The sequence below is a fragment of the Adiantum capillus-veneris genome, chromosome 12 (genome assembly GCF_014529385.1).
Source record: "Adiantum capillus-veneris isolate H3 chromosome 12, ASM1452938v2, whole genome shotgun sequence".
NCBI classification, from domain to species: Eukaryota; Viridiplantae; Streptophyta; class Polypodiopsida; order Polypodiales; family Pteridaceae; genus Adiantum; species Adiantum capillus-veneris.
In genome coordinates this window covers 136,503,227-136,530,737 of record NC_140942.1, presented here as the reverse complement: position 1 = coordinate 136,530,737, position 27,511 = coordinate 136,503,227, and the positions used below count along the sequence as shown (strand labels likewise).

At 43.6% G+C, this 27,511-nt stretch overlaps 1 protein-coding gene across 1 annotated transcript in view; it reads left to right on the top strand.

Moving 5' to 3' along the window:
- The window catches only part of LOC147446564 (glutamate receptor 3.3-like), a 102,168-nt gene extending 74,874 nt beyond the window's left edge, over positions 1-27,294 (top strand). The window contains exons 4-6 of the mRNA XM_086525764.1: positions 25,371-25,402; positions 25,644-26,047; positions 26,598-27,294. Coding sequence (XP_086381890.1) covers positions 25,371-25,402; positions 25,644-26,047; positions 26,598-26,984 — 823 coding nt within the window. The 3' untranslated portion in view covers positions 26,985-27,294. The remainder of the gene's footprint in view (positions 1-25,370; positions 25,403-25,643; positions 26,048-26,597) is intronic.
- The last annotated feature ends 217 nt before the right edge of the window (positions 27,295-27,511 follow it).

Genomic DNA, 27,511 nt, shown 5'->3' with positions numbered 1-27,511 from the left:
ATCCTGCTAAAACACAAGGATCCCTGTAATCTGTCGAGTATATCATCGATCCTAGGAATCGGAAATCTGTTCTTGGTGGTGATTTTGTTGAGAGCTCTATAATCGATGCACATTCTCCAAGATCCGTCTTTCTTCAAAACCAACAACACTGGAGTGCAATACGGTGAAGTACTAGGCTGGACAAGACCCTTTTCCAAGAGGTCTTTCACTTGGTTCATAATCTCTTCGTTCTCTGCTCGGCTCACACGGTTCCTCAGTTGCTCTCGAACTCTCAGGCCTTTCGTCGTCCTTGTCAACCAGTTCTTTCTGTGCCTTTTTAGGGCACTTCGCGGAGATATGTCCAGTTTCCCCGCATCCAAAGCACTTCCCTTCCCTAATGAAGTGAGCTCTCTCTTGTGGAGTAAGCTTGGGTCGTGCATCCTTCTTTTCTGGGTTGCTCTTCCTCTTTCTACTGTCATTCGTCGAAGTCTGTTCAGCTCTTTGTGTCATGATCTCATCGGTGGGGTAGGTCAGACTGCCAGAGTGAATGGCAAAACCCCGTTTCGCATGACTCATCAACTCCTGAATAGAAGCTGACTTTTGTTCCAAGTAGTGATCTCGGATCTTTGTAGGTAGACCCAAGGTAAACCGCTCAATTTGTTCTCTGAACGAGATCTTCTTGAATGAAGAGGCAGGTAGAAAAGAGCTCCAGAATCTCTCGCAATAAGCGTCCACTGTATCTTTCTTGGTCATCCGAAGATGGTTCCAAGTAGCTCGTATATCGCGTTCATACTCAGCCAAGAAGAAATAAAACGCTTCTTAAATTTCAGCCATTTAACTGGCGCAGTCTTGTTTAAAAGAAGCGTGGACCACCAAGTTTGAGCATTCCCCTTAAAGTAAGAGGCAGCTCTCCGAATCTTAGAGTGCTCTGTGTATCGTCCTCCTGCGAAAGCGATGTCAAACCGCTGTACAAAAGACAAAGCCTTCGAAGCATCTCTATATCCCGAAAACGTGTCAAATTTAATTGACTGTCCACCTTCATTAAACTCTCGGAATTTCTTGCTTTTATCTTCCAGAAAGTCATATTGGTTGGCTTTATAAAAATTCTTCTTCTTTGCATAAAAGTTGCTGTCGTGAGAGTCTGAATTGTCTGTAGACGAGTCCTTTGTAGAACTGTCTCTCACTAGGCGAGATTTAGACTTCTTTGCCTTTTTCTTGCCCTTTCCGAAGCGTTGTTTCTTGCTTCGCTTTTTGCCTTTGCGGTCTTCTTTGCTCGAGTCAGATGAGCTAGAAGAACTGGAAGAAGAAGAAGAAGAAGATCTGGGTACTCCTTCAAATCGAACACGCTTTTTCTGTTTCTTTGACTTTTATAATGTCGATTGATGACCCAAATAGCCCGGGAAGTTGGTGCCTTTCTTTTGCTTTTGCCGTGCTTTTTAGCTTTGTTCTGCGCGTCAAAAAGCTCAGCAATTCGCGCATCAACCACCTCTTCTAATTCCTTCTCTGTATATTTCTTGGAAGCAAGAGATTTCTTGAGAGCGGGTTTTGGGGGTGGTGGTGTGGTTTTCTTCCACTGCGTGTGCACCTCCTCCAATGAGGTCTTGCTCATATATTTTGCCATCTTCGGGTCCTTGGCAAAATTAAGCATCATCTTTGTTGCATCGCCGATCAATTGATGACGCTCCGCCTGAGTAAGCCGAGGCGGGCCATACTCCTTGCCGGAATCTTCGTTGTGATCCCTTCCCGCATCTCCGGATGCAGAGGGAGTCGACTGATCCTTGCCTGAAGCCATAGGTGCCGCGGTAAAAAAAATTGGGATCGGATTTCCCGTAGAAGAGAAATTGGCCGTGCTCTGATACCACTGTAACAGACTTGGACACTCCAAGTCAAGAATCTACCGCGACAGCACCAAATAACCACTTCAAAACAATTAAGAGTTTACAATTGATTCAACACTAGCCCAACAAAGTTCTGTGCCTAGAGATATTCGCCCCAAAGACTGGCGCTCCTTTCGGTATTTCTTTTTGTATTAATCTGAGTTCAAAGTACAAGAGTGCAGGCAGACACTCACACTCAGACTCTGCGTCCAGATGCTCTGAGTTGTGAGAGGCCTGCTCATGTATTTAAAGGTATAAGGGATGCCAAAAGCAGAGCCCCAAAAGCTGAAAATCAAAAGCCTAAAAGCTTTCTGCTTTTTCACAATTTCTCTCTCTCTCTTGAGAGGGCAATAAAGCAAAACAAAAGAGCTCTCTCCCTCCTTTCAATTGCGTAGCATAAATCAATGCCCAAAAGCTTTAAAAAAAATCTGCCGCAGCTTTTTGTGCCTCCGCAATTTGGGCCACAAAACGCGGGGATCCGTACAGCTGCCACATGTCAACTGCCACGTCAGCAAAATCAGGGTTTTTGGTTTTCTGCAATTAGGGTTAGGGTTAGGGTGGTTTCAACAAATTAGGGTTTCTTGCAGAGCGAGCAGCCACGTCATCACTTTGTGACAGCGCGCTCCCGTCTTCACCGCTCATGTCTTACAGGGCATAAGCCATTAAGATCACTTGCAAAAGAAGGATCCAAGATTTGTTTCAAGTCACTGTTTTTCTCAGAGGCAATGCCATGCAGATGTTGATAGCTACCAAGCAGCATACTCCAAGTACTTGGCAAGCTTTCAAGAAAAAATTTGCAATGAAGTTATATGGTTTTTGACATCTTCCTTTAGAGTGCAACTTCTGGTAGAGTGGGGTATCCTGAAATGCTTGCCATGGAAACCCTAGCAGATTATATCTTGAAATTTCTCGACATCTCTTAGTAGATGTCTCTTCTTGAATTGATAACCTTGGAGGTTCGGTGCGATTGCTATGTCTTGGGACTACTATCGCCGCCAGAGAAACACTGTCTGTCCAAGAGCTGATGGACCATGCTGTGGTTGTCTACGACCTTATGGAAGGAACCTAACCCTAATTTTTGATGCAGGTTTCAGGATGGAAAGTCAATCGACTTTTCGAGCTCAATTGATGTCGATATTGCTTGTTAAGTTTGAGTTATGTTTGATCTTGTTTGGAATCTGTTTTAAATGGATGGTATCTGTTTTGAACATGTCTTGGTACCGATTTGAAATGTTTGACTCTGGTTTCATTGATTGGTGATTTTTACTTCCGGGTGGAGAAGTGAGAAATACTGTTTTGGTATTGTTTGAACCTTGGAACGATGCAGGCCGATGCTTGGGGAGCGTTCTGTTGTATGCTAGAAAACCTCCGAACGATGCAGGCCAATGCCTGGGGAGCGTTTGGTTGTATGCTTGAACCTCCAAGTGACGCAGACTACGGTCTGGGGAGCGTTTGGTTGTACGGTCCTTTGAGCTCATGGCCCGGACCTTTTTAGGTTATTTGCGGGGGGGGTGATGAGGTAGTCATTGAGTAGCTTCATACCGCAGACGGTTTGTCTCGGGGGAATGCTTAGTGGCGCTGTTTGTTGTGTCTTGTAACATGCATATGTAAGCATTTGTGTTGCATTGTGATGTGCCTAACCTGAATATTCCTAATTGGATGAGATTGCTTGGGTATGTAATTTTAGTGTATCAAGACACCCGTGGAAGATCAGTACGGTCTGGGTATGATGGCTAATTTTACTACGTTGGAATATCAAGAGTTCCGGTTTGGATGAAAGGAGAAGCGAACTCCTTGATCAAAAGAGCCGAAAGGAGAAGCTAACTCCTTAACAAAAGAGCAAACTGATTGTCCCTTGGAATGACTTTCGGAAATTTTAAAGCTAACTTAAGTTGTTTTGCAGATATGCTGTAATCGCGGACGATTACTCTCTTTCAAGAAGGGGAGATGTCACAAACTGTTGACGTGTCAAAGCCTAAAGAATGGAGCCAACTTACAGATGCCGGCCCAGGGGCCTAAACCCTAAGAATAACAAGTAGCAGAAGAAGAAGAAGTCTTATCAACTTATGGGAACCCCGTCCGATGGGCCCGAGTGATATAAAGGAATTAAAATAAAAGCAGGACTCACACACATACTCACGCAAAGCTGATGACGTGGCAGCTGTACGGACGTTCCGGAAATTACGCTGGCTGATGACGTGACAGGCTGTACGGATTTCCGTGATTTATGCTGGCAGCTTTTTGGCTTTGCTTTTGGACCAAATGCTTTTGAGTTTGAAGGCTTTTTACTGTAAACTGCTTTTGGGGCCTAGGGCCTTTAAATATGAGGTTAGGGCTCATTCTCTGGCATGCTTCCTGGCAAAGGTGCAGAGTCTCGAGTACCAGCTTGTACTGTGTTGATGCAATATAAAGAAATACCGAAAGGGGCGCCAAGGTTTGGGGCCAATACTCTCTGGGGTGGAATTCTGCCACTGCGTGTTGCGTGTCGTCTCTCTCTCTTTCAGTTCAGTTTTTATTGAAGTGCTAAAAGTTTGTTCAGTCTGTTCTTTTCTATTGGCATGTGGTGCCTGTCTTGTGACATCATTCTTGAGTCTCGGCCAAAAGAAGTATCTCTCTACACCTTTCAAGGTGGTATCAATACCGCGGTGACTCGTAAATGGTGGACAGTGGCATTCGGTTAGAACCTTCCCTCAACGGCTGTGTAATGCACAACATCGTTTTCTTCATCAAGTAGCCATCCCGAATGGAATATCCCGAATGGAATACATCTGCAAAATCTGGATCTGTGGCGTACTGATCGACCATATCCTTGAAGCTTCTATGATGGATCGCGGAAATAGCCAAGACCAACGGCTTCCGAACAAAGCATCTGCCACCAAGTTCTCCTGTCCTTACACATGGACAATCTAGAAGTGAAACCGTGACAAGATGTTCGCCCACCCCATCTGCTTTTTTGATAGCTGCTTTTGTGACAAGAAGTAGCGTAAACTCTGAGTAGGTAATGTCGCCACTGAGTAAGAGCATGGATAACCGCCAAAGCTCTTTCTCATATATCTGTGCTGTTAATTTCGGCCTTGAGAACAATCAGCTCTCATAGGCAATGACATGGCCTTCTTGCATTAAGACTGCACCCAGACTATGACCACAAGCATCACAATATACTTCGAATGACTTTTGCAAATCCGACAAAGTCAAAACTGGTCCTGTAGTCAATTTCTCTTTCAATATCGCAGTCACCTCTGTGGGTCCCCATGAGAAAGGGACTCATTTCTGTGTCAAGATATGCAAAGGGGAAGCAACCTCTGTAAACTTTCTAATGAACCTCCAGTAGTAAGAACATAAGCCCAAGAAGCTTCTAACTTTATGGACATTCTTCAAATTGGGCCAATATAATCACGTATAGTCTCAATCTTGGCCGGGTCCATATGCACTCTTGCTGCTGAGACGATGTGTCCCAAAAAGTGTATCTCTGATAAGAAAAATTCACTTTTCTTTGCATTTATCACCAACTTGTGATCTCTCAATGCCTGAAAGACCTGTAGCAGATGTTCTCTATGTTCTGCCTCATCCTTGGAGAAGACAATAATGTCATCACAGAAAGTGCCAACAAAAGATTTGTACTCTCTAAAAATCCTGTCCATCATTCGGTTAAAGGTCACTGGAGCATTGGTAAGGCCAAAAGGCATCACCAAAACTTCAAATAAACCAAAAGTCATCCAAAAAGCTGTCTTGTAGACATCTCTCGGCGCGATTCGGATCTGATGATTTCCGCTCTTTAAATCGATCCCGCTGAAACAAGAGGTTCCTTGTAGTCGGTCAAGAATATCATCGATCCTAGGAACCGGATCTTCTGTTCTTGATGGTGATTTTATTGAGAGCTCTATAATCAATGCACATTCTCCAAGATCCGTCTTTCTTCAAAACCAACAACACCGGAGAGCAGTAAGGTGAAGTACTCGGCTGGATAAGACTCTTTTGCAAGAGGTCTTTCACTTGGTTCATAATCTCTTCATTCTGGGCTCGGCTCACACGGTAAGGTGGCTGGTTCGGTGGTGTGCTTCCAAGTATCAGATCAATGGTATGATCCTCAAGACGAGCTGGTGGCAACTCGCCTGACAGGCCCTCAGAAAAGCAATCGGCATGAGTGTGGAGAAAATCTTGGCGTTCTTTATCAAGTTGAGACATATTTGTCCTATGTTCATCATTCAACTCTTTCAAAAAGATCGAGTAAACCAATAGATTGGATTTCATTAATTTCGAAACGGCCGAAGCCGATACAATAGGGATAGACTCGCCCTTCAGTTTCACATCAAGTACAATGTTTCGGCCCTTTCCAATAGTCAATGTCGCTTTCTTCGCCCGATAATCAACCATGGCGTTGTTCTTATGGTACCAAGGGACTCCCAGGAGGACATCACAACCTTCCAAGGGCATTATATAGAAGTCCTTGTGCCCCAAATACCCCTGACAATGCAACCGAAGTTTGCCAATGACAGGTGTAATGGCCACGTCCCTACCGGGTGCTGCTAGAACTGCCTCTGCTTGTGGTCCCATCCGATCGGGTGTAATCTCAAGCCGCGCCGCCAATTCAGGTGAAATGAAGTTGGCCTTGGCTCCTCCATCAAAGAAAATCAGGGCTTCCTGATCTTTCACTTTGCCACAGCAAAACCGCTCAATCTGTTCTTTAAACGAGATCTTCTTAAATGAAGAAGCTGGTTGTAATAAACTGCTGACGTGTCAAAGCTAAAGAATGGAGCCAACTTACAGATGCCGGCCGAGGGGCTTAAACCCTAAGAAGAACAAGTAACAGAAGAAGAAGTCCTACCAACTTATGGGGACCCCGTCCCATGGGGCCCCAAGTGACACAAAGGATTAAAATAAAGTAGAACCCGCACACACACAAAAACTGATGACGTGGCAGATTTCCGAAAATTGCGCTGACATGATGACGTGACATGTTGTACGGAATTCTGCGTTTTGTGTTGGCTGATGACGTGGTAGGCTGTACGAATTTTCGTAAACTACGCTGGCAGCTTTTGGCATTGCTTTTTGGACCAGAAGCTTTTGAGTTTTGAAGGCTTTTCACTATAACTGCTTTTCAGGCCAAGGGCCTTTAAATATGAGGTTAGGGCTCTTTCTCTGGCATGCTTCCTGGAGAAGGTGCAGAGTCTGGAGTACCGGCTTGTATTTTGATTATGCAATATAAAGAAATACTGAAAGGGGCGCCAAAGGTTTGGGGCCAATACTCTCTGGGGTGGAATTCCGCCACTCCGTGTCGCGTGTTGTCTCTCTCTCTCTCTTAGTTCAGTTGTTATATAAAGTGCTAAAAGTTTGTTCAATCTGCCTGTGACAGTGGTATCAAAGCATCAGGTGTGTGCTTTTCTGAAAGCATATCGGTCCTACAAAAGAGCAGACAGAGCTATTGGAATTTTATTTGAGGTATCTTCGGCCGCCAACCTGGACTTTGTCACGAGGCGGGCACCACGTGCCAATAGAAAAGAACAGACTGAACAGACTTTTAGCACTTCAATAACAACTGAACTAAAAGAAAGAGACGACATGCGACACGGAGTGGCGGAATTCCACCCCAGAGAGTATTGGTCCCAAACCTTGGCGCCCCTTTCGGTATTTCTTTATATTGCATCATCAAAGTACAAGCCGGTACTCCAGACTCTGCACCTTCGTACTGAAGCATGCCAGAGAATGAGCCCTAGCCTCATATTTAAAGGCCCTTGGCCTGAAAAGTAGTTTATATGAAAAGCTTTCAAACTCAAAAGCTTCTGGTCCAAAAAGCAATTTACATGAAAACTTTCAAACTCAAAAGCTTCTGGTCCAAAAAGCAATGCCAAAAGCTGCTAGCGTAAATCACGAAAATCCGTACAGCCTGCCACGTCATCAGCCAACGCAAAACGCAGAAATTTGTCCTTAGGGTTAGGGTTAGGGTTTCTGCAGTTAGGGTTTTCAGAATTAGGGTTTTCAGCTCTCGGGCAACCACGTCATCACTCTGTGACACTTCTTCTGTTGCTTGTTCTTCTTAGGGTTTAAACTTTAGGCCCCTCGACCGATAGCTCCGTTCTTCAGTAGGTCGACACGTCAGCAGTTTGTTACATCTCCCCTTCTTGAAAGAGAGTAATCGTTCGCGATTACAGCATATCTGCAAAACAACTCAAGTTAGTTCAAAAATTTCCGAGGGACATTCTGAGGGACATTCTGAGGGACAATCAGTTTGCTCTTTTTATTAAGGAGTTAGCTTCTCCTTTCTGCTCTTTTGATCAAGGAGTTAGCTGCTCCTATCGGCTGTTTTGATCAAGGAGTTAGCTTCTCCTTTCTTCTAGATCGAAACTCTTGATATTCCGGTGTAGTAAAATTAGCCATCACACCCAGGCCGTACTGATCTTCCTCGGGTGTCTTGATGCACTAAAATTACATACCCAGGCAATCTCATCCAATTAGGAATATTCAGTGGTTGGCACATCACAATGCAACACAAATGCTCACATATGCATGTTACAAGACATAGAAACATAAAGCCGCCGATGAACACTCCTCCCGCATAACCTAACAAGGTCCGGGCCGGGAGATATTCAACGACTCCCTCATCACTCCTCCCGCATAACCTAAAAAGGTCCGGGCCGGGAGATATAGAGGCCTTTTACAACCAAACGCCCTCCAGACCGCAGCCTGCGTCGTTTGGAGGTGCTGAGAGTAACCACTGCTCAGACTTCTTAATACTCCTCCCGCATAACCATCCAGGTTCGGGCTGGGAGTCACAACAACAATTATTTTACAAGCATACAACCAAACGCTCCCCAGGCATCGGCCTGCGTCGTACGGAGGTTTAAACAATACCAAAACAGTATTTACCACTTCTCCACCCGGGAGTAAAATCACCAATCATTGAAACCAGTATCAAACCAGAGTCAAACAATTCAAATCGGCACCAAAACAGGTTCAAAACAGATACCATCCATTTCAAACAAAGTTTCAAACAATACTTTCTTAAACAAAGTTCAAAAGTATCTAACTATAAAACAACTAGAGAGTTCATTCAGGCTTTTGTTCGGACAACCGAACTTTGAGGACGACTTGCTTGTCCTTCTGCATCACGGTGATGGTTCTGTTCCGGACTTGGAGAGTCGCATCATTCTTGTCATGCCAAGGCATGCCTAATAGAACGTCACAATTGCCCAACTTCATGATGTGGAAATCAGCTTTTCCATGATAATCTTGAATAGTCATTGGAAGAGCACCAATGAGCGGTACTACTTTCTGAGTTTGCCCTGTGGCTAGCTCAGCTTCAATTTCTCCACCCTCTGCATCATAATCAAAGTGCATCTGCTTTAAGAATTCTGGATGGATAAAGTTCTCTGTAGCTCCGGGGTCAAAGAAAATAAGGGCTTTGAAACCATTGACTTTGCCATATGCTCGACACAATTCGTTTGTACTCTCAAGGCGTACGCCATAAATATCAAGAACTAGTCCAATAGCGGGTCTAGCTCTCTTAGCAGGAGGTGGCGCCGGGGTTTTGTCGACCGATGGTGCGGGCGTCGGCCCCTCTGGTCTATCAGTGCGTTTGGGACAATTAGAATGATTGTGCCCTGTTTGAAAGCATCCAAAGCATCGGCCTTCTTGTAGTAAGGTGTCTCGTTGTTGAGGCGTCAAACGAAGCCTTTGCGGTTGATTTTCACGAAACTCTCGAGAATTTGTTCGTTGTTGCCGAGAGTTGTGGTTAGTGGTCGGAGATTCTTCTGTGGTAAACTTTAGCTTTCCCTTCATCAGTTTGTAGCCGACCGCGGCATGGTCCATAAGTTCTTGCATGGTAGAGACTTGCTTGGATAGACAATATTCCTGCAATGGTGATGGTAGTCCAATGGTGTATCGCTCGCATTGGGCCTCCAAGGGAACAGATCTAAAGAAGGACACCGGAAGGTACACATCGAGAAACCTTTGGTTATATTCGTCCATGGTTTCAGTGGCAAGCATTTTCAAGTTGCCCCATTCTGCCAAAATTTGCACTTCAAACATAGAAGTCATGTAACTACGTGCAAAAACTGTCTTGAAAGCTTGCCAAGTCCTTGGAGCATGCGGTTGTGTCGCGATTGAACTCCACCATTGCATAGCATTATCTTTAAGAAATCCCGTTGCTCCAGAAATCTTGGATTCTTCTGTATAGTTCCCTAAAGCATAGATGTTGTCGAATTGCTGTAGAAACTGCAATGCTTTCTTGCGATCTTTCACCCCAGAAAAAGTGAAAAATTTGATTGTCGTGCCACCATCCTTGAAATCTTTGGGTTGGTTAGGCGCATATGCCGAGTATGGATAATAAGGGTATCCATATGGGCTCCAACCATTGTACCCTGGTGGCGGTGGTGGTGGAGGTGGGGGCAATGGCGGTGGCAAAGGCGGTTGCACTGGATCAGGGTCAGATGGCTGCACCATATTCCTGAAGACTCCCCCGATTGGAACAGACGGCTGAGAAGGTTGCTGGTTAGAAGCTCTCGTACTTTCTGGTGCCGGAGGAGGAGGTACCACCTGGGGCAGCAGAGGGGGTAACATGAAGTTCAAAAATTGTTGAAAACTTTGCAGCATTGGAAGATTCTGCTGAGGATGCCGCAAAAGAATGTCTTGGAGTTCGTTGAGCAGGAACTGCAAATATTCTGCTGAATCCATGAATTCCAAGTATTGGGTTCTTAATTGGCTTATGCCCTGTAAGACACTGCGGTGAAGTAAGGGTGGGAGTGGCTAATAAGTCCGGATTAGGGGCCGAAGATATCCTCGAATAAAGCTCTGTCTGCTCTTTTGTAGGACCGGTATGCTTTCAGAAAAGCACACGCCTGATGCTCTGATACCACTGTCACGAGGCGGGCACCACGTGCCAATAGAAAAGAACGGACTGAACAAACTTTTAGCACTTCAATAACAACTGAACTGAAAAAGAGAGAGACGACACGCGACACGGAGTGGCGGAATTCCACCCCAGAGAGTACTGGCCCCAAACCTTGGCGCCCCTTTCGGTATTTCTTTTAGCACTTCAATAACAACTGAACTGAAAAAGAGAGAGACGACACGCGACACGGAGTGGCGGAATTCCACCCCTAAGAGTATTGGCCCCAAACCTTGGTGCCCCTTTCGGTATTTCTTTATATTGCATCATCAAAGTACAAGCCGGTACTCCAGACTCTGCACCTTCGTACTGAAGCATGCCAGAGAATGAGCCCTAGCCTCATATTTAAAGGCCCTTGGCCTGAAAAGCAGTTTATATGAAAAGATTTCAAACTCAAAAGCTTCTGGTCCAAAAATCAATTTACATGAAAAACTTTCAAACTCTAAAGCTTCTGGTCCAAAAAGCAATGCCAAAAGCTGCCAGCGTAAATCACGGAAATCCGTACAGCCTGCCACGTCATCAGCCAACGCAAAACGCAGAAATCTGTCCTTAGGGTTAGGGTTAGGGTTAGGGTTAGGGTTTCTGCAGTTAGGGTTTTCAGAATTAGGGTTTCTGCAATTAGGGTTTTCAGCTCTCGGGCAACCACGTCATCACTCTGTGACACTTCTTCTGTTGCTTGTTCTTCTTAGGGTTTAGGCCCCTCGACCGATAGCTCCGTTCTTCAGTAGGTCGACACGTCAGCAGTTTGTTACAGACTTACTAGCCACTCCCACCCTTCCTTCATCGCGCATCGGACGCGCTCCCGTCTTCATCGCTCATGTCTTACAGGGCATAAGCCAATTAAGATCACTTGCAAGAGAAGGATCCAGATTTGTTTCAAGTCACTGTTTTTTTCTCAGAAGCAGTGCCATGCAGATGTTGATGTCTACAGCTACCAAGCAGCATACTCCAAGTACTTGGCAAGCTTTCAAGAAAAAAAACTTGTCCGAAGTTATATGGTTTCTGACATCTTCCTTCGGAGTGCAACTTCTGGCAGAGTGGGGTATCGTGAAATGCTTGCCATGGAAACTCTAGCAGATTATAACTTGAAATTTCTCGACATCTCTCAGTAGATGTCTCTTCACGAGCAGATGACCTTGGAGGTTCGGTGTGATTGCTATCTTTTGGGACTACCATCGCCGCCAAAGAAACACTGTCTGTCCAAGAGCTGATGGACCATGCTGTGCTCGGTTACGACCTCATGGAAGGAACCTAACCCTAATTTTTGGTGCAGGTTTCAAGACGGAAAGTCAGTCGACTTTTCAAGCTCGACTGATGTCGAGATTGCTTTTTAAGTTTGAGTTCTGTTTGATCTTGTTTGGTGATCCTGGATGGAATTTGTTTGAAATGGAGGGTATGTGTTTTGAACCTGTTTTGGTGCCGATTTGAATTGTTTGACTCTGGTTTGATACTGGTTTCAACGATTGGTGATTTTACTCCCGGGTGGAGAAGTGAGAAATACTGTTTTGGTATTGTTCGAACCTCGGAACGACGCAAGCCGATGCCTGGGAGCGTTTCGTTGTATGTTTGAAAACCTCGGAACGATGCAAGCCGATGCCTGGGGAGCGTTCCGTTGTATGCTAGAAAACCTCCGAACGACGCAGGCCGATGCCTGGGGAGCGTTTGGTTGTATGCTTGAACCTCCAAGCGACGTAGACTGCGGTCTGGGGAGCGTTTGGTTGTACAGTCCTCTGAGCTCATGGCCCGGACCTTTTTAGGTTATTTGCGAGGGGAGTGACCAGGTAGTCATTGAGTAGCTTCATACTGTAGACCGTTTGTCTCGGGGGAGTGCTTAGCGGCGCTGTTTGTTGTGTCTTGTAACATGCATATGTGAGCATTTGTGTTGCATTGTGATGTGTCAATTACTGAATATTCCTAATTGGATGAGATTGCTTGGGTATGTAATTTTAGTGCATCAAGATACCCGTGGAAGATCAATACGGTTTGGGTGTGAAGGCTAATTTTACTACGCCGGAATATCAAGAGTTCCGATCTGGACGAAAGGAGAAGCTAACTCTTTGATCAAAAGAGCAGAAAGGAGAAGCTAACTCCTTGATCAAAACAGCCGAAAGGAGAAGCTAACTCCTTAATAAAAAGAGCAGAAAGGAGAAGCTAACTCCTTAATAAAAAGAGCATACTGATTGTCCCTCGGAAATTTTTTGAGCTAACTTGAGTTGTTTTGCAGATATGTTGTAATTGCGGACGATTACTCTCTTTCAAGAAGGGGAGATGTAACAAACTGCTGACGTGTCAAAGCCTAAAGAATGGAGCCAACTTACAGATGCCGACCGAGGGGCCTAAACCCTAAGAAGAACAAGTAACAGAAGAAGAAGTCCTACCAACTTATGGGGACCTCGTTCCATAGGGCCCCAAGTGACACAAAGAATTAAAATAAAGCAGGACCCGCACACACACAAAAACTGATGATGTGGTAGATTTTCGTAAATTACGCTGACATGATGATGTGGCATGCCGTACGGAATTCCGTGTTTTCCATTGGCTGATGACGTGGCAGACTGTACGGATTTCCGTAAATTACATTGGCAGCTTTTGGCATTGCTTTTTCGACCAGAAGCTTTTGAGTTTTGAAGGCTTTTCACTATAACTACTTTTTAGGCCAAGGGCCTTTAAATATGAGGTTAGGGCTCATTCTCTAGCATGCTTCCTGGAGAAGGTGCAGAGTCTGGAGTACCGGCTTGTACTTTGATGATACAATATGAAGAAATACCGAAAGAGGCACCAAGGTTTGGGACCAATACTCTCTGGGGTGGAATTCTGCCACTCCGTGTCGCGTGTTGTCTCTCTCTCTTTCAGTTCAGTTGTTATATGAAGTGCTAAAAGTCTGTTCAGTCTGCTCTTTTCTATTGGCACGTGGCCCCTGTTGCTAAATTGGCTTTAGCTAACACAAAAATAATTCTAAATGAATTATTGGATTTATAAGTGAGAGGGTTTTCTTGCTTGGAACAACAGGAAAAATAATTCTAAATGAATTATTGGAATTTTAAGTGAGAGGGTTTTTCTCACTGGAGACATCCGAGTACAGAGTATTCCTGGTGCGTCATTCAAAGTAATGACGGGAGCAGTGTGAACGGGAATATCTGTAAGGCCACCAAGAACGGGTACTTCTGATGCGTCACATCGGATGGGTGACAGGGAGCATCGGGAAGAAGTATCCGACCATCCGGGAACGGACATCTCTGATGCATCATAGGATGGGTGACAGAGCATCGTGAAGGGGATTGTACCGTAAGTTCGGTAGGAAAGGACTAGGTGATGGGTATTCTTGATGCGTCACAGGGTGGGTGACGGGTGCATCGGAAAGGGGATATCCATAGTCGAGAGGAAATCCGAACTGGAAAAGAGGAATACGCGTAAAGATGCAAGCACAAGAATAAAGATGGGTTCTGAGAAGCTTTTCTTAAAAAGCGGAATATTTTAACGAGTTTTCCGGGAAGAGCAGACACTTTCCCGCAAGGAATCTATGTTTGCATTGCATTTGTGCATGTGGTTGCATCCAAGGACGCCTGGGAAGTGTTGTGAAAAGCATTGTTTTAAACTTATAAGGTTTTATTGAGTTTTTGGGCAGGTTCAGACCAATTTTAAAATATGCCGGCCGTCCACTTAATAAGTGGGCAGCCACTTAGAAAATAGAGCAACAAAACCAGCCAGCGAATTCTCTCTCCCTATTTCGGGTAGGGAAAAAAAAAAAAACGAAAAAAAATGAAAAAAAAAAAACGGCCGCGAGCTCTACGCGAGCAGCTATTCATGCCGTGGCCAAGGAGCTATAAAAGCACCACATGCCCTCACTGAAAGGGGGTTACCAACGCCAGCAAGAGAAGACTCTGCCGCGAGAAGACGCGAGAGATTGCGAGACTAAGAAGCACGGAAGTCGCTTTTCCCGCGCAAGAGCGACAGGTATCTATTGTGGATTCGCCATACGAATTGTTGTCGCGTGTTTGCGTGTGTGTTTGCAGGTACTTCATCGCGAAGGAGAAGCGAGAAGGCTTCGGCCTACGCTTAGGAATTCCGGGAACGGAATTCGGAAATTGTCTGCGGAGTCTCGACTCCGAGTACAGACGGAAAAAGGATTGAGAGCTCGTCTCTCGGATTTCCCTTACGGGAAGGAACGACCATCGAGTCAGAGATTTAGAACGGAGGGGTTTTCTCCTGTTCTTGTGCTTGTAAAAAGATTCTTCCTAATAAAGAATACTCTTTAAGGGGGGGGGGGGACCAGCCCATCCTCTGGTCCCCAGTACTGTGTCGATCTTCTCTCTCTCTCTCTCTCTATTTATTTCTCTCTATATCCTTTGGCTTCAGTATTAAGTGATAAATTCTATTTATCCGAGTATATTTTATATTGTTATGCTCTCCCGTTTGTGACAGTGGTATCAGAGCATGGTTCCTCTCTTTCTCTGTAAAGGAGGACGACTCTGGGAAGATACGGGAAGAAGCCATGACAAGCCAAGAGAGAAGTAAGCAGGCGGAACCCTAAGTCCTGCAAGGAAAAACTCGCAGAGTTGGATTTTTTTTTTTTTTCCCTCTTTGCAAGAAGTCGACACAAGACTTGGGATTCTCTGAGAAGGTGACAAGAGCATGATGCTCAAGAACCTAGAGAATCCAAGGAGCGGAATGCTCGAGATCCTTCAGAATCCAAAAAATATCCATGAACGTCAATCCAGAACTATAGCCATGAAATCCCGCCATTTCGGGAAGGATATGAAGAAGGTCTCTAGACCTAGGAACAGTTCCAGTCAAGTTTGATACTTTTGACGGAAGGGAAGATGCCTCGAAAGCTACCGCTTTGATTCGACAAGTTTGAAGTTGCCTTTGTAAACGGAAATTTCTGAAAAAGAAGCGTCGAAGATTAGGCATGTGACCAAACACCTCAAGGGGATTGCAAGTACTTGGTGGTATACCAAAGCTTGGCAAGGAACTTACAACAAGACTTGGATTCAATTCAAGGCTGAATTTTCCGACAAATTTTTTTCCTCTACGCTTTGAGGAAGGCATCCAAGAAGATTGGGATCGGTTTGCCCAATAGAAATACGAGCGAGTCCAAGCAAGTAGTGGTTCACTCTTGCCAAGGTAGCTCCACTCTTGACCCTCTATGAGGAAGGAAAGATGAAGAAATTCAACGAAGGACTTTTGCCCGAATTTTGTAGACGCATCTGCAAGATACTTTGTAGCGGATGGTGGAGTCAGTAGTACAAGCTGAAGTGTACACCTCAGTGTACATAGAATCTAATTCCCATAGTGGGAGGGGAACCATTGAACACAGAAACAACGAATTTTTGTTACCTCTCCTCGAAGGATACATTGCTATCCGGAGAAAGTTTGGAGTAAAAGAATTCATACTAACTCCTGAATGCTTGAATAGAAGACCCTCAAACTCTAAGTGAGAGGAGAGGTCTTTGATCAAAGTTAAATCTTTGAGAAACTCATCAACCGCGTATTGCTTTTATGCACGAGATATGCACGTGTCTAACCAAGACAATCACTCTCGAGTGTTTATGAGAGTAAGGTTGAGTCAGAACATTGTTTTATACGATGAACTGCTTTGCTTAACCATCCGGAAGGTCCATGATTGATGTGATATCCGGTAGTTCTCCAACAAATTACTTGCTATTGTGGGTAGGAAATTATGAATGAATCATTCTGAGTTTTCCAGCAAAGAAAAGCTGTCATTAAGCTTGAATACTCTTTAAGCCCACACCCCCTACCCGGTAAGGGAAGATATGGTAGTGCTTTCCGCACAAGTGAATGAACACTCTCATTACGAGGGAAGGAACAAGCGACGACTACGGCCTGTGCTTGAGGAATCCAAGGATTAAAATCCTAGATTATTTGATGAGCGGGTTTTGCTCTAAGATCGAGCCAAGTGATCATCAAGTTGAGCGTCTTCGCTCTAAGGATCTTACGAAGGGAAGGTAATTTCCCAGGTTCACCGAAACTTTAACACAGCTTAAAAATTATGTACACTTTTGAGTACATGGATAACACACGAAGATGTAGACCTATGCCAAGGAACTGGACGAGAGTTTGTTATACTCTTTCGAGTGCCTTTTTTCGCGCAAGGATATTTCGACACAAGAATCTTTATTTGAGATGTGTTCGGTAGAAGGAATTTGAGTTTCTCTACGGAGAAGAGGTTTTCTTATGCTCGTTGATCATTGAGTACACTATGTGCTTTTACCATTACAGTTGCAACTTTTGGTTGCGGCATATGTTTCTCCATGTCAAGTAGCATTTACACGATGCTGGAATAAATTCGAACTACTATGTTCGTAAGAATATATTTCGCCAACCGTTTCAAAATGGTAAGAATCAAAGAGTGTTTGCTCTATCGTGAACCGGGTTTGAACGTACGTTCAGAAAATGCTATGGATTTTGCAAGTCGTCATTGATGCTTGCAAGGATGGCCTCTGCAAGGAAGAGACGCTAATGGGCGTCAGGAAAACACTGCTGGTGGTAATAACTCGCAGGAGGAAAAAGAAAATTGGAAGGAAGTGCCGCCGTGCACAAAGAATCTTCGGATTGGAACCGTCCGTCTACGTTGAGCGACGGCCCAGAACACAGAACCTTCTTTAAGGTGATCGCAAACTTTGTTTCTGAAAGAAAGACATCGAGCTTAATGCTCTATGATTTGGGCATTCCCTATGTGGGAGGACACAAGAGGTTTAATATCCTCAGGACTAATAGCGCAAAGTTATGTGCAAGGACAAAGACCTAGATTGATTTCTAGGAGAATTATTCTTCTCGGGATTGAGAAGGTGGAATTGAGTTAGCAGATTCTCGGATAAGGAAAACTTCCGATTTGTTGGAAAGACGTGAATGATGAGTTCTTACATGGCTCGTAAGTTTAATGAAAGGTGAAGGATATCCTCGAGGTACTAGAGGACAGACATGAAACGATAAGGTAAGTATTGAATTATTGTTTAATTTAATTTTTAAGTTCTCTTTTGAGAAAGGACTAGCTCAACTCACCATTGAGCAAGATTTGGAATCTTTTCAGTTTCTCCCTGGTAGTTCAGTTGGACCTCTACAATTGAGGACAACTGTTTATAAGTGAGAGGGATGTTGCTAAATTGGCTTTATCTAACAGAAAAATAATTCTAAATGAATTATTGGATTTATAAGTGAGAGGGTTTTCTTGCTTGGAACAACAGGAAAAATAATTCTAAATGAATTATTGGAATTTTAAGTGAGAGGGTTTTTCTCACTGGAGACATCCGAGTACAGAGTATTCTTGGTGCGTCATTCAAAGTAATGACGGGAGCACTGTGAACGGGAATATCTGTAAGGCCACCAAGAACGGGTACTTCTGATGCGTCACATCGGATGGGTGACAGGGAGCATAGGGAAGAAGTATCCGACCATCCGGGAACGGACATCTCTGATGCGTCATAGGATGGGTGACATAGAGCATCGTGAAGGGGATTGTACTGTAAGTTTGGTAGGAAAGGACTAGGTGATGGGTATTCTTGATGCATCACAAGGTGGGTGACGGGTGCATCGGAAAGGGGATATCCATAGTCGAGAGGAAATCCGAACTGGAAAAGAGAAATACGCGTAAAGACGCAAGCACAAGAATAAAGATGGGTTTTGAGAAACTTTTCTTAAAAAGCGGAATATTTTAACGAGTTTTCCGGGAAGAGCAGACGCTTTCCCGCGAGGAATCTATGTTTGCATTGCATTCGTGCATGTGGTTGCATCATGGGACGCCTGGGAAGTGTTGTGAAAAGCATTGTTTTAAACTTAGATACCTCACACTAGACCAGTTTCTTGTGAAGCTGGGGTTACGGCGTATCTCATCAGATTTCAACTGTTATGTTGACTCTTTGGTTGCAATAGTGATGTCTATGTGGATGATCTCATTTTCACAGGCTCATGGACCAGCAAGATCAAGTCAATAATGCAAGCTATGGAAACACGTTTCGAGATGACCGATCTTGGGCTTCTTCACTATTTTCTAGGATTCGAGATCTATAAGACACCTGACGACATCTTCTTTTCTTAGCGGAAGTATGCGAAGGCTATCTTGGAGAGATTTTAGATGACAAGCTGCAGACCTATCGGCACTCCTCTTGAGCCCGGGGAGAACATATCGATTGATGATCCTTCCCCATGGATTGACCTGGAGCACTACCGGAATGTTGTTGGCTGCCTCTTTTGGCTGACTTATTCTCGACCAGACATCTGCTATACAGTTTCTGTCCTCAGTTCTTTCAACACCCGACCTCGTCAGCGACATTGGCAGTGTGCCCAACGTACTTTGTGGTATATCAGCGGCACCTTGGACCATGGTGTGTTCTATGGTCGCTCCAAGGGTTGCATCCTGCTTGGTTGGTGCGATTCAGATTGGGCAGGAAATCCAGATACTCGGCGCTCTACTACAGGAGTAGTTTTCACACTCGGCTCGGGACCTATATCATGGAGCAGTAAGCGGCAACCCACCGTTGCGCTCTCTTCCACAAAGGCGGAGTATAGAGCAGCTTGCTTTGCTGCTTGTGAGGCGATATCGCTACGGAGATTACTGGGAGATTTGTGTTTACCCCAGACTGCTACTACACGTCTTTTGTGCGACAATCAGAGTTGCATAGCTATTGCCAAGAACCCTATCTTCCATGCTCGGACAAAGCACATTGAGGTGCAGTATCACTATGTCCGGGAGCGGGTTTTGGTTGGAGATCTTCATTTGGAGTATGTCCCTACCGCGGACAATGCAACAGACATTTTTTCCTTTAGAAGAACTCAGTGTTGATTTGAGTGGTTCTTCTTATCCTTCTTCGGAAAAGAGTCTTCTCCATTATGCTCTATCTCCCATGTTTTTGCATGATTGCTAAGTTCCTTGAGACTAGTGAAAGCGCGAAGCAGAAGGTACCGATAGGTGCGCGTCGCGATGTAGTGCAGGATTGGGGCACGAAGCAGGAGGCGGAGTGCAACAGAGAGCTAGCGCAAGCAATCGAAAACAGTGAGAGAGAGGGCACACTCATTTTTGGGAAAACCCACAATAATGGTTTTTGTGGACATCCCACTTTTATTATAAGTGACTTTAAAAAATGTATCCAAGTTCACAAGTATAAAAATGTACAATAAGAGGTCATTTAGGGCCATTAACCAACAACCTCCCACTTAAAGGCATAAATGACGCCTTTAAGTTAACCAACTCTCACCAGTTGTATGCAATGCTCATATTGAGCCTTAGCAAGACTCTTGGTGAGAATATCTGCAGGGTTATCCTATGTATGGATCTTAGTCGAGGTGACTAGACCATCCTCCAATACCTGTCGTATGAAGTGGTACCGCACATCTATGTGTTTGGTACGTGCATGAAACATGGCATTTTTGGCTAAATAGACAGCACTCTGGCTATCACAACCCAACACGGGTGTATGAGCAGTCATGCCAAGTTCTTTTGCAAGTCTGCCCAACCAAATGGCCTCCTTTGAAGCCTCTGTGGCTGAAATATATTTAGCCTCAGTAGTACTCAACGCCACAGTTTTCTGCAACCTAGAACAACAAGATATTGTACCACCAACAATAGCAAATACATATCCACTGGTAGATTTCTTGGTATCCATGTCACCTACCATGTTTGCATCACAATATCCCTGCAACTTTCAGTCACTTTTGCCATAACAAATACACCTTGATTGTGTACCTTTCAAATATCTCAGAATGCATTTGACAGCTTCCCAATGCACTTTGCCAGGATTCGACATGTATCGACTAACAACTCCCACTGCATAAGCAACGTTGGGACGAGTGGCAACAATAGCATACATAAGAGAACCACAAGCTGATGCATAAGGGATTCCCTTCATTACTTTCAATGCCACTTCATCCTATGGGCAATCTGCTTTGCTAAGCTTAGTATATGGAGGTAAAGGTACTCCAAGAGGCTTAGCATCAGCCATATTAAATCTGCCAAGTACTTTTGCAATGTACCTTTCTTGAGATAAAAACAATAATTTCAGCTTTCTATCTCTTTTAATACGCATGCCCAAAATATGCTCTGCATCACCCAAATCCTTCATAGCAAATGCTGAATTTAACTTACGTTTCAGAGCATCAAGACTAGTCTTATGTTTCCCGGCAAGCAGCATGTCATCAACATAGAGAACAAGTATAATGGGACTACCATCTTCATCCCTTTTCGTATACAAACAATGATCTGCATGGTTGCGTTTAAAGCCTTGAGACAACATATAAGTGTCAAACTTCTTATACCACTGCCGTGATGATTGTCTCAAACCATACAAAACCCTTTTCAGTTTGCATACAAGTTCCTCACGTGTAGGAACTACAAAACCTTTAGGTTGTTTCATGTATATGTCCTCTTCAATGTCACCATGCAAAAACGTTGTCTTTACATCCATTTGATTCAACTCCAAATTAAGCACCGCAACGAGAGCAAAAAGGACACGTGCAGTTGTATGCTTTACAACAGGAGAAAAGATTTCTTGAAAATCAATTTCTTCTTTCTGTGCATATCCTTTTGCAACCAATCTTGCCTTGTACTTGGATTTTTCATCCACAATCTTAATCTTGTACACCCATTTGTTAGGAAGAGCCTTTCTCCCTGAAGGCAATGGCATCATGATGCTCTTTTTTAACATCAATGGGTGGCATGGAAGGCTGAAATCTGATTGTTTTCTTGTCAGCATCAGATTTTTAGCATTCTTAAGCAATTTTGCCTCATTGAACACTACATGTCGGCTGCGAATTACCTTTCTAAATTGTGGTAACCACACTGTATAATCCATTTCACCTTCTTCCCCATAACCTAGGAAGACTCCCTTAATGGACTTCATATCAAGCTTTGTTCTCAAGTCATCGCGTACATGAACGAAAGCTTCGCAACCAAATACTCTCAAATGATTATAAGAGGCAGGTTTGCCAGAACAAACCTCCTTTGAAATGTCATTTTTCAGCGTACTATTAGGAGAGCGATTGCAAATATGAGCTGCAGTTTTCAATACCTCTCCCCAAAACTCTTGGGAAAGATTAGCGGTGGACAATATGCAACGCACTCTCTCACACAAAGTACGATTATACCTCTCAGCCACACCATTAGAAGACGGATTATAAGGGGTTGCCAAATCCCTTTTAATCCCATTTTCATCACAAAAACGCTGAAATTCAGCAAATACATACTCTCCTCCATTATCAGATCTGAGACATTTAATCTTAGCACTCTTTTGAGTAGTGACAAGAGCATGAAACTTCTTAAAAGCATTAAAAGTCTCACTCTTACTTTTCAACGAATGCACCCATCCTTTCCTAGTACAGTCATCAATGAATGTAACAAAATACAATGCACCACCAAAAGACTTAACAGGCATAGTGCATACATCGGAGTGAATAAGATAAAGAGGATTAGCTTTGCGAGAGACACCAGAGTAATAAGAAGATTTCTTTTGCTTTCCATAAAGACAATCGTTACAAAATCTAAGTTTTTGCCTTTTACATCTACTCTCTTGAGAGAGGAAAGCACATCAATACCCTTTTGGCTCATATGGCCAAGTCTCTTATGCCACAATTCCGTGTGTGAAGCAACTTCAGCAACAACAAGAAACTTACCAAGCAAAGCTTTGCATCGAAGATAGTACAAAGTACCTCTTTTAGACCCTTTTGCAACAAGCATAGAGCCCTTAAGCAACTTCCATGAACCCCTACCAAAGATGGTAGTATAACCATATGTATCTAATTGGCCAACAGATAGTAAATTTTCTTAATGCCTGGTATAAACGTGACATTATTCAACACAAGCTCTTGACCATTGTTAAGAGCCAAACGGATGGTACCCATTCCCTCAAAGTTGCAAGCAAAATTATCACCAAGGTACACCTTGCTATAATTGTGTGCAGCATATGTAGCAAAACACTCCGAAGATGGAGTCACAGGGAATGAAGCACTAGAGTCCACTATCCAAGACTGGGATAGGCCGTCATTAGCACTAAGTAATGCATCAATGACATCTTTCTTCGAGATAAACATGTCTTCTACATTAGCTATCACCAAATCTGAGGGGCATGAAGCTGCAACCAAAATTTCCTCAACGTCTGACAACTCCTCAATGACCACACTAGAGGATATATTTGCATTCTCAACATCCCTCGAGGAATCACCTGTTGATTTTTCCCCTTTCTTCTCATCTTTCTTCTTCTTATCTTGCATTTCCTTCTTCCTTTCCTGCTCTTTCTTGAAATACCTGCAATCGGGTTTCTTGTGACCCTTTTTGCCACATTGATAACAAGTGACTTCCTTATCCTTTGTCTTGCTTTTGCTTCTATTTTGAGTGCTGTTGTCCGCATCACGCTTTTGATTTCTACCTCTTGCATTGTAGGCAGAACTGCCACCTTCCCCACTAGACTTGCGTCTAATCTCTTCATTGAGAATAGACCCTCTCACACCGTCATACGTGAGGGTGGGACTGTTGCTCAAGGAGACAACCAATGTTTCCCAGTTGATATTGTGCTAATTCTTTCTATCTTTTGTGGTGCGTATGCCCTATCAACTACCTCATATTTTGTGCTAATTTTTTCAATTTGATGCTTCTTTTAGTGCTAGGCTTCATTATGGCCGAGTCTGCCCTTGATCTCCGGAGTCATGACAGAAACTCAGTACGCTGAACTTTGTATTGATGTATGCTCACGTGTGTGCGTGTGGTATGTGTTGTGTTTGGGAGCATATGTTAATACCCAGTTCTACACCCACTATTGGACGCTGATGACGTTAGTGGGGACGTCGTGGTATTTAGTCAATACTATGCATGATGGAGTTGATGGTTATATTGTCTCGTGGGTGACTATCATGGGTCTATACCTTGCACTTTTCTTTAAGGGTGAATCTGGGCTTATCCTGGATTCATCTAGGTATATAATGTTTCCCAAGTATCTGGCAATGTCATAAGCAAGAAATAGCTTTCAGCTTATCATCGAATTGCTGAAGCCCACTGTCATGCAATTGACTCAACACACCTATAGAAGCACTCAAATGCTCAGAAGCCGACTTCGAGTCATCAAGCTGCATATTCACCAACTTTCGCATCAAATGCACCTGGTTCACAGGCGTGGTGTTTTCATAATTAGACTATAGCTTTTGCCATATTGCACAAGCAGAGTCCAAACGCTTGATGTCCGTCAAAATGTCATCATTGATAGCCATTTTGATGTAGGCCATAGCCTTTTTATTTAACCTGACCCACTCTTCGTCGGACAAACCTGGCGGCTTGTTTTGTTCCAATGTATCTTCACAATCCTTTTACCTTGCATGCGTTCTTGCCAAAGATTGAAGCCTTGACCATCGAACCGTTTGATTTTCATCAAATTTTTAGTCTCAGATGCGGAAGAGGAAGAAGCCATCTTAATTCAACTACAAGTGTGTATACAAGAGAGATGCAATAGGCTGAAAATTTCAGCAAATAGTAGCAACCACAAGACTTTGCATACAAAGAGCCACAGTTTCTTTATATGAAACAGTCCAAATCTGAAATTTCAGCTGAAATGTGTAATTTCAAGCACTTGTACTCAGCTTTTCACTCAATTTGTCGTGACAAACATCAATACATGTGATCCCACAACTTTGGTACACCTGCGTATTGCTGTTTTGACTTGTTATAACCTGTAAATCACCTTTTTTGACCTAAAAAAAGCTTGTTTTAAATTGTTTTGGCAGTTTTGGTGACCTTTTCGACCCTTGAAGCAAGGGGCTTCGCGATGGAATCGAAATTGATCGCGGGAGAGCAATTTTAACTCGCTGTCTAACAGACTGCGCAGTGCTGTTTTGAAACCCTAGGGCTCTGATACCAGTTGAAAGCGCGAAGCAGAAGGTACCGGTAGATGCACGTCGTGACGTAGTGCAAGATTGGGACAAGAAGCAGGAGGCGGAGTGTAGTAGAGAGCTAGCGCAAGCAATCGAAAACAGAGAGAGAGAGAGGGCGCGCTCGTTTTTAGGGAAACCCACAATAATGGTTTTTGTGGCCATCCCACTTTTATTATAAGTGACTTTAAAAAATGTGTCCAGGTTCAATGTGAACCTGGACAAATGTGAACCTGGACAAAGTATAAAAAGGTACAATAAGAGGTCATTTAAGGCCTTTAACCCAACAACTGGTATTAATAGGACATCTAAAATGATTTAAAGCAATACGAAGTTTGAAGTGCAAACCTCCTTGAAATTTCCCTAGTTTTTTTGAGTTGACTATCCTCTCAAAATGCTGGACTTTTAGGAGGAGCTCCCAAAATCTGTTGATGTAGTTTTCCAATGATTCATTCCTTTTTTTTCCAGAATCAATGCCACCCATCCTCACATTCTGTTTGCAATGCACGGGAAGAAATTGAACTTGTGACATGCGGACAAAACTTCTCCATGATCGTGGAGCGGCTCGATCATACTCTAATATGGTCCACCAAGTGTGAGCTAGGTCAGCTAAATGTAAAGCTGCGAATGTGATCTTCTTCATTTCTTTATACTTTTCTCGATTATACATTATTTGAAGTTGATTAACAATTATAAAGAAGATCAGGGTTTTGAGAACACTCCTCTTTTTGGCATGCCCTTACTCTCTGACGATGTTGTGAATGCAGGTTCACATCCCTCTGCATTTTTCAAGCACAACGTAAGCTCTTCTAACAGGTTCTTAATCTCTACATTTTAATCAACAGCTTGCACTGTTGCAAAGTACTATAATCTATCAAAAAACCAGATATAAGAAGAGAGGTGCTTGCTTCAAATGTATGCTAGAAGTGGAAAGCAGCTAGCACTTCCCCAGCAAAAACAATGGAGCTTGCCGTGCACTTCAACAAATCCCATCCTTACTTGCTCATCTTTCTCAACATTTGTAATCTTGTGCATTGCAGAGGCCGCTGTGCAAACGCACCTTGGAAGAATCCTGACAGTTACATGGCTATTTGTAATGCTCATATTCAATTCAAGCTACACTGCTAGCTTAGCCTCTCTCCTCTCAGCTCAGAGACGGTACCCAACCATAGATGGCTTCCAGGCCCTATTGAGAGATAAGAGCATATCAGTAGGGTACCGAAAGGGCTCCTTCATGAAAACCTGCTTGGACAAGCTCAACCTGGAGGGACACACGCTTAAAAGTTTCACTTCAGAGAGAGACTATGTCGAAGCCCTTCGAGCGGGCAACCTTGTTGGGCTGGAAGAGCTCCCTTACATGCAGATTCTTCTTCAAACTGAATGTGACTTAACCCAGAGCTCCTTGGAGGACGACCATCTCCCTTCCTTCGGTGGATTTGGCTTTGTAAGTAGCCATGTTGCTCCAATCTCATTTTCTTGCACATTTGAAGACTTTACGCCCAGCTGTGTCTTCGTGGTCGTGATCCTGCAAATGCGCAAAGCTTGTGTGCTACTTAACTGAAGAGCATCAAAACATTTGATGGCAGCAATAGACTGGAGCATGTACATAATGACAATCTACACAAATATATCAGATAAAACTCTTATATATCTTGTATTGGAGGAGTACCATCAAGTGCGCAGTGTGGCATCAAGGTTCTCAAGTGATGATACACATGCTTTTGTGCACAAGACTATGCAGGCAACTCAAGATGGAGAAAACAGTAGTAACCACTTTTGGACTCATGCAGAGTATTTGTGTACTCTGCATAGACAAGAAGCAACATGCAAAAACAAGAAACACATATGTTTGATTATGGGCGTGTATGTAGCCATGCATTGTACAGCAGCTGAATAGAGCGTATGAGCCTCATAGGCGCACTTGTTTGTTGTGTGTATATAGCCTTTTATATCAAAAAGTATGCTGGACTGATTAAAGGCGAATGTTTGTGAAGGCGTTCCGAAAACGAGATCCCCGAATCGATCAATTTTCAAAGGCAATACTTGAAATGGCAGAGGATGGAACCCTTCAGAAATTGCAGAATGCGTGGAAGATTGGGGATAAAAGAGGTCGATGCAACTCGAATTTGGAGCCAACACATTTGAGGTTAAGGAGCTTTGGAGGGCTTTTCAGTATTGTTGCGTCTGTGTATGGTGGATGTATAATATGGCGCCTGACGAGCAAGGCCATCAAATCACCAGAAGGGAGCTGTGGCCCTCTCATTCAAGCTCTGCCATGTACTCAGCACGGAGCTAGTATTCAAGGAAGAGGAGAATTGTCCTCGAGTAGGCGCTCAAACAGGGTAGTACATGATGAGAGTGTAGCCGATCAAATCCCTTGATATGTTTACATCACATCCCTAGTGAAAAGGTCTGCACTTTTCCTTTTTAGAATTGTTTAACATGCTTAAACTTTACACCACCATGTTTTTTTTTTTTTTTGGATGTACTCGAGGTAAAAGTTAGGGCCTATTTATAGCCCGATGCCTATGATCAAAGGGTCGTCAAAATCTTTGGCTATTTGACAAAATTCATTTTACGAAAAGATTCGCTAATTTTCAACGTTTTGTGGTTTTGGGAGATAAATCCACTGAAAACACATTGTAAATTGTCATTTTGTCAAAACATTTAGAAGATTCGTTGCGGATCCTATACTTCGGCATATGACATTCAGTACAATAAGGTTCATTGCAATTCTGGTACTCGGATGTTAAGAGGCACACTTTTAGAGGTGCAACATCTGCTCGTGAAAACCAGATCTACTCTTTGGTGGATGTCCAAAGAAGACGCCTACATTCACCATTTGTTTGTTCAAGATAATCAGTAGTAAATTGAATAGAAGTGGGGAGCTAAAAAGCCCACTTATTGT